The sequence below is a fragment of the Bidens hawaiensis genome, unplaced genomic scaffold, assembly GCF_021521415.1.
Source record: "Bidens hawaiensis isolate Kalapana, Puna unplaced genomic scaffold, B.hawaiensis_p1.1 tig00016188_1, whole genome shotgun sequence".
Lineage (NCBI taxonomy): Eukaryota > Viridiplantae > Streptophyta > Magnoliopsida > Asterales > Asteraceae > Bidens > Bidens hawaiensis.
In genome coordinates, this window is record NW_027492472.1 from 386939 (window position 1) to 394768 (window position 7830).

Consider the following 7830-nt stretch of genomic DNA (forward strand, 5'->3'; position numbering starts at 1 on the left):
AAAAAGTATAGACCTTCATGTTTATAATCAAACCCGTCAACCCGACACTATACTTCTATGCAATATACATCTAGTGCGGATTTAAGACTTGGTATACGACCAAATTGCCTCTACTTAGCTTTAATAAATTTGATTTTATTCAAAGATATGTAAACGTTTTACTGATAAGGAGACCGCCCAAAGAAACCTCAACAAACCTTGACGAGTGCTCTTTATGGTAAACACATACATGATTTGGAGGAGCGATTCGATATGAACCCGAGACAGAAGGCAGTTTTAGCTTGTCTCAAGGGGCATGAATTTTTTGACTATTGTGCCCATTGAAGGTCTTGCGCAACGGATGTCGGCACTTGAATACAGAGCCGTCCTTAAATACCAGCTTATGATTCCTCTTTTCCCTCCGGATGAATCATGCCCCATTTGTAAAAAAACTTTTTTGGATATATTTGGTGAGCATGCTCTCCACTATAAGGAATTGCCGGGATTCAAGTATCGTCATGACTGGATTCAAGTACCGGCAATCCCTCCACTGTAAGGAACTGTCGGGATTCAAGTATCGTCATGACTGAGTTAGAGATGTTTTATGGGATGTGCTTAGACGTGTCGGGATCTTAGCCAAGAAAGAGGCACCTGTTAACTTTTTGACTGATTCGCGAGAGGGAAGATCTACCCTGCGTCCTGCGGATGTTCTTGTGTTTGGCTGGGCAGGGGGTAAGAATGCGTGTGTTGACCTCACTGGGGTGTCCCCGTTGGTGGGGCTGAGAGACAATGGCTTCGTACCGGGACATGCGGTTTTGAGAGCGGAATCTAGGAAGGTTGCTAAGCATGAGACAACGTGTTTGGAGAATCAGCACGTGTTCGTTCCATTTGCCTTCGACACTTGGATCCCTAGCTCCCGAAGCGGTTCGCTTCTTGGAGCGGGTGCAGAAGGTGGTCCACAGTGACTCGCAGAGCCCAAGGAACCTATGATTTATATTTAGTAGAATAGGCTTTGCGATTCAAAAGGGGATAGTGGCGCAACTTGTTGCTCGCTTACCCATTATCCAGATGTAGCTCGGTTATGTTATATATAAAAATCTTTAATTTGTTAAGACCAAGGTGATTTAGAGACCAGATGAATAATAATGATAAATGATGTTATAGAGACAATTTTGAGTTCTTTAGTAGGTTCTTAAATAGTATTTATTTTATTAGTGAGTTTTTAAATATTCTGTTAGTCTAGAATTTAATATTTTTTGAACGGCAAGCTTATATTAAAAGGACAATAACAAATTAACAAGTGGCTAGAACCAGTAACAACATGACTTATACATATATAACAACCAGAACACAACAATAGCACCAGAACAACAACAAAATCAATTACACTACCCAGCTCAATCAAACGAACACCAGCTCGTCCACTCTAGAGCCAAAGTCCTTTCCAAGTCCACCTAAATATTTTTGCATTCCCTCTTCCCCTAAATATTTTTTTTACTACAATTTAATATAACCCAATATTTGTAGTATAGTGTTTTAAAGATATAATTCTCCTGGTGTAGAGAGAAATAGAGCCGGTTATTCAGTTATTGATCCGCTTGAAGTACCACACTTTTAAACATTTAGCATGTATGGTTAATTTGAATGATGCACCCATTTATACTTGTTGAAACGACGTGTCTAAAGTAATCACAATAATAACACTTTATATAACTTTCTATATAGATGCGTTAGTACGATTACAATGTTTCACCAACTCATTATATGTCTAAAACACTTGTATGTAGTTGCTGGTCCGATTAATATTTTTTATGTATCGAGTCCAGCCACGAGCCTTACCCCCTTCCCCTTCTACGTTTCATCCAACCTTCGCCACTTCTTAGTGGATGTAATTACCATAATCCTACCACATTCTTCATAGTTTTTTATTATTATTATTACTTGAAATAACCAGCCCAATATAGTGATATCATACACGTAATATGCGGCCACTAGAAAGTGCTCTTTTGTGGCCACTGTGAGAGTCAGGATGACATATCCCTGCAATAATTGTTTCAATAATTAATGTGAACAAATTTTAAAAGAAATAATATATTTTTTGCATAACACGTCTAAAGCTAACTTATTTTGTTATAGCCTTTTTCTTACACCTACCAAGTTTATTGTTCTTACCGAAAGACTCAATGTTGTAATTTCAATAAAACTGGTTCATAAAATTGTTAGATGTTAATTAGATCAAACTTATTACGTTGGTCTTTTCTATAGAGTTGTGATTTTACTATAACTATACAGAAAGTTGATTATAGTTATGAATAATATAACCAGGAAAAACTTGTAATTAAAAATTGAATTTGCTATTAGTAAAATCGATCATAATAATGTTGTACAAAACTATACTATCGAATATGACAAAAACAAAGCGTGGATGATGATTCAAACTTGTAAACATTATCTTTTATTGCATTTTCTAGAAATAGAGAATAATGTGATCATGTCATACAAGCAATATATATCACTTAATGAAAGGTTCCTTAACAGAAGTGGATCAAACAGTGTTTCCTAAAAAGGTATATATATATATATATATATATATATATATATATATATATATATATATATATATATATATATAAATATATATATGAACAATATCCACAGGAAGCACCAACTTCTTAATGTTTAATTAATTTATTAATGTATTGCTAAGCATTAAGAATTCCTATTTGTGTCAAAGTTCTGTCCTTCCATTATGCTTTCATACAACTTGTACACTAACATTCATATAATATTCTCTTTATCAACTTTATTGAAATATATGGATACAAAGATATTTAAGAAAGTAGAATTGAGGATTTGAGGGTAGTTACATTTTTTATTTATAGTGTTAGAACAGTTTGTATCGAGGCTTTTATGGGGTGTAATTAGTATACGATCGATTTTGGTGTTTAAATCATGTAGAAGTCGAACATAGAGTTGAGGAAGAGCATTGAAGATCCACAATGTTAAATGCTATATAGATCCAAGATGTCAATGTTAGTAGGGTGTTCTAGTTATAGGTTTTTTTTTATTTTTTTATTTCTTCATGTAATCGTTTGGACAAGAAGAGGATGTAATTCATTCTTATTTCAATATATTGTGTTTACTTTCACGAGGTGTAGTAATCGAAGGTAATCAACCATCAAAGGCTTCTACTTCTATGTAGAGGTGTACAAAACCGGTTTTTTTGTCAAACCAAACTGGTTTGGTCAAACCATGGCCAAAACTCAAAACCGGTTTGACTATAACCGGTTCCGTTTAGAAACTGGTTTAGGAGCATGAAAGGTTGAGTTGATCCAAATCGATTAGGTTCGGTTCAGAACTAGTTTAAAACCGTTTTTTTTTCCTCAAATCGATCCGACTTTAAAACCGGTTTGATTGTTCTGAAGAGGAACCGGTGATTGAATTGGCGCGCTGGGTCGGTTTGGGGGTTATCTGGTAATCTGTTTTTTTTATATATCGGTTCGCATCAGTTTCTAGTGAACTGGTTCCAAACCGGTTTTTCTTTGCATCTCTAATTCTACGTATATGTTAATTTCTCATCGGCCCAACCGCCCAACATTTGCTTATGCTTTAGTGGCCCAATAAATGTTTAACATGAAAAGATTACAAGATTAGAGTGGGCCCAATATATGTATCTGTATTCTGTAAATATGTAAGCGAAATTTTCATCGGCCTGCCCATTGGCTATAGCACTTATATTCTAGAGGCCCATTAAATAGAAACTCGACTTAAAACATATTTTGCACTGACTTACTTCACTCAAAAGTCAAAATTATTTCCTATTATTAGTAAACTAAAATTTGGACCACCCCTTCCGTCTCTCACGACTGACCCCCTGTTAGTTGGTCGAGCCGACGCTAGGCGGCCAACTTCATTGATCACGCATCCGGTCCCTCACTCATGGGTGAGAGCTTTCAATAAAGCATCTCACTTGGAAAGCAGGGACCAGTCTGCTTTGGAGATCTTGCATAAGTTCTCGGAACTTCAAAAGAGGACATTGTCTAATACTATCGCTTAAAAGATATGTCAACTTTTAAGCGACGTCAAGTCTTTGTCAGCTTTTTGAATCAACTTTGTGCGGTCATCCTATGATTATATTAAGAATATATTATGCAATACAATGTTGTACCAACTTTGGCCAAAGGATTGGCTATTGTTCCACCATCGTACACTGGAATGACAATACGTATGTTGTTGAACTTTTAATTTCCCTCTTGTCGCACTGAGATTTGGCTTTCTTGAATTATCGATCCTTGTTTTCCAATGTATTATGCATGGTTCATTCACATCCTGACCATGTAGGACCCTGGGGTTGCTAATATAATATTAGACTAGAATGCAAAAGCGTCTTTTAACTCTACTTAATCTCTATAAGAACGAGGTGTTCCAAGAGTGGCAACACCTACAAGATCGAAGTTCAATATAATATAATATAATTGACTTGTAAAATTAAGGCTTGACCGTGTCATAAACTATGGAGCACCTATTGATTCTTGATCTTTGGTTTGTGACATGTGTATGATCTAGCAAATGATATGTATATTATGTGAGCATATAGGTATGTTAAGCATCATTTAAACTATTGATAAATAAATAGTTTATAATGAACTATACAGCCATACAGGCTGTAAGATAACTACATAGTGACAACTCTTTCTTTTATATAAGATACAAACAAACTGTCCTAAATAAACTCTCTTCTTGATCATATATGAAAACTCTCAATCACATGAGGTGCCTTCTTTTTATCCTATGACTATAATCCATCATAGATGATGGAAACTAGCATCTAATGGCTCTATTATCTTTCTTATGCCAAGTCATTGTTCTCTTTTAGAACATCAAACCCTACCTAAACAATGCTTCTCTTCCATTAACCCGTCCCGAAGAAAGAGACATGAGATAAACACGTGAAAGGAAAAACTAGTTATTCTTTTCATACTAGGCACCTCTAAAAACCAAATCATTTATTCAAAAATTTGAATCTATAGATGACAAATCTTTGAAGTTCTAACTTTATTTTCAAATTTCTTAAGTAAAATGCCTTTAAAAATATGTCAGAAAAAAATAAAAAACCTTGACCCAAAATTGCGTGAAGGACGAAGGACATTTAGAAGAAAGAGACATCAGACAAATGCGTGAAAGCAAAAACTACTTATTCTTTCAAACGTGGCTCTAAAAACTATATTATTTCCTTAAAATTCAAAATTATACACAATAAAATATCTAAAAATTTTAATTTTCTTATCAAATCTAAATGTTCATATCTAAACACCTTTTGAAAAATGGACAAAAAAAGTTGAACCGAAAATGCGATGAAGACGTCTTGAAGAAAGAGACGTGAGACAAACGCGTGAAAGGAAAAAAATGCATACTTATATAAAACTAAAAGTATTTAAATACTAATCAACTTAATAGTTTGAAAAATAGAAAAAATAATTAACAAAAACCACATCATATAAATAGTCACAATAAGGTAAGACTCACAATTGAATTAATATCCTCTCAATGATTTTACCTTGAACCGTCGTAAAGGCTCTTGCTTTTTAAAGTGAATATCGTGGTTTAAAAGCTAGAATGAGAGTAGACCTTTTTTTTAGTTTTTGTAGCGTAGGAGTATGAATAGGATTAAATAGTTACGTCAGTGTGTAGCTGTTAAAAAAAACGAAAACCAAAAAGAAAAGAAAAACCTTAGACCTTTCCATTTATGTAGAACATAACCCGGAGTTTAATAAGATATAATAATTGTAGGTGACCCAAATATTCATCGACACAATAGTCTATCTTTGACTTGAGATAATTTTGACTTTGACCTTTTTAGTCAACTAACACCTTGGAGGTGATCAATGGTCAGATTTAAACCTCATCTAATTATTTAATAATTCTTCCCGAAAATAAAAACAAAAAACAAAAGCTAATTAATTATACACGTCATACAACATCACCGGAATTACATCAAATCTCCCGGCAATACGACGGAACAACGCCGTAGTCCGCCGTGGCGAACAACCACCGATCGGCTTCCGAGTCTCCCGACTCCGTTCGCTTAGCGAACCGGCCTTTGATACGCGGCCGTGTCTCCGCATACGCCTTCCGTGAGGCGTATCGGATCGTCTTTTCAAACTTCCTGTTCTTCCGCTTCTCGCGGTACCGCATAACCCGAGCCTCCCGGTCGCGACCGACTAATTGTATCGGTTGTTGAATTCCGTTCGTTTCGCCTCCGTCGTTCATTTGTAACACGAACGGGTGCGATATTTCCGACACCGATTTCGCTTCCGGTACGATTCCCGCGTCGATTGACGATGACGATACCTGAAATCGAAATTTAACAGGATTTTAATTATTTAATTATTAAATATTAAGCAGGGCTATTGGAACATATTGTATGTAGGGTTTTTAGGTATCGAGTGACACGGTCTTCTATACAATACATGTAATAATTAGCTTTTTACTATAAATAAATCAATTTAGTGAACCGTGCACTCAGATACTAATAAACCCTAAATACTATTAACTTTTTATATATTCTAGTACAAAATAACGTAACATGAAGTATTGTTAAGAAGCATAGATGAGGTACTTACACTATGATTCACCGATTGAGTTAGATAACTATTTTTATTGTACGAATTGATATTAGATCTAGTGAAATCGATCTCGAATCGCTTTTCGGAGGATCGATGGTCTACGACTACCGGAATGGGCGCGATTTGGAACGGGACTACGCTGTCGTTAACCGAGTTAAGGAAGTGATTGTGGACTTTAGCATCATTCGGAACCGGAAAATCGAAATCCAAAAGATGATCCGATTCCGGAAATAACATATCGATTGATGTCATATCCTCGGGCGAATTATCGATATTGATCGTATCCGCGGGAATCCCCCAATTAATTTCCTCATTCGTAATCGAACTTTGCAAATCGTCGTTTACATTCACGTTTACGTTTAGGTTAACATTCCCGTTATCGCAACCTTCAAGGAACGCGCACGCGGTCGATTTGACCAGAATCTCCGCACTGTCGTAAAACGGCACGACCGGGACACGGTCGTGCCGTCGCGACAGGGGATTCGCCGAATGTATGTCCCTGTCGCATGTGACGCACAGCGCTGCAGCGTCAGCTTTACAGGTGACGCTGGCAGGAGCCTGTTCACATACTTCACATATCCACACGCGCTCGTGGCGCGTGTGGGTGTGCATCTTCACATCACACGATGAACACAAGAACACCGAATCCTTGCGGCAGAACAATATCGCAACCGCGGTTTTACACGTGTCACACGCCTTGGCTGGCACGTGCCAACCCATCGGAAAACACTTAACACCACCACCAATAGTTTCAACCATCCTCATAATAATAATATTATTATTATTATTAGACACTTTGTGTGTGTTAAGTTAATAAGTTAATGACTTAATAACTTAATGTTGCATAGTTCTACAGGAAGGGTGAGTGTGTATCTATATCTCTTGTAAGGTTAGGAGATAGAAGCTGACGAGTACATAGAGGACACGTGGACTCATAATGGCCATAAAAAAGATTTGTTAATAGATAAAATAAGATTTTTATTTTTAAGTTGTCATGTGTCTGTCCTGATGAGGGGGGCTCACCTGTGAGCAGTGACTGACAGCTGCGTTGATGAAATCTTGGTGAAACCATAACATTATCATCCATTATAATAATAATAATATTATTATAATAATAATAATATTAATAATAATAATTATTATTATTATATTATTAAACATTTTTTTAGAATATGTAATGGAAGTGCTTTCTAATAATAGAAGCATGGTAAACCGGTCGAGTTGG

The 7830-nt window shown here is 36.1% G+C and overlaps 1 protein-coding gene across 1 annotated transcript; it reads right to left on the minus strand.

The window, feature by feature from the left end:
• Positions 1 to 5871: 5871 nt before the first annotated feature.
• Positions 5872 to 7476, minus strand: LOC143550790 (zinc finger protein CONSTANS-LIKE 5-like). The gene is made up of 2 exons (XM_077041381.1): positions 6603 to 7476; positions 5872 to 6330 (listed from the first exon to the last, which is right to left on the minus strand). The coding sequence occupies exons 1-2, from the start codon at positions 7368 to 7370 to the stop codon at positions 5974 to 5976; spliced, it is 1125 nt and encodes a 374-aa protein (XP_076897496.1). The 5' UTR covers positions 7371 to 7476; the 3' UTR covers positions 5872 to 5973.
• Positions 7477 to 7830: the final 354 nt, after the last annotated feature.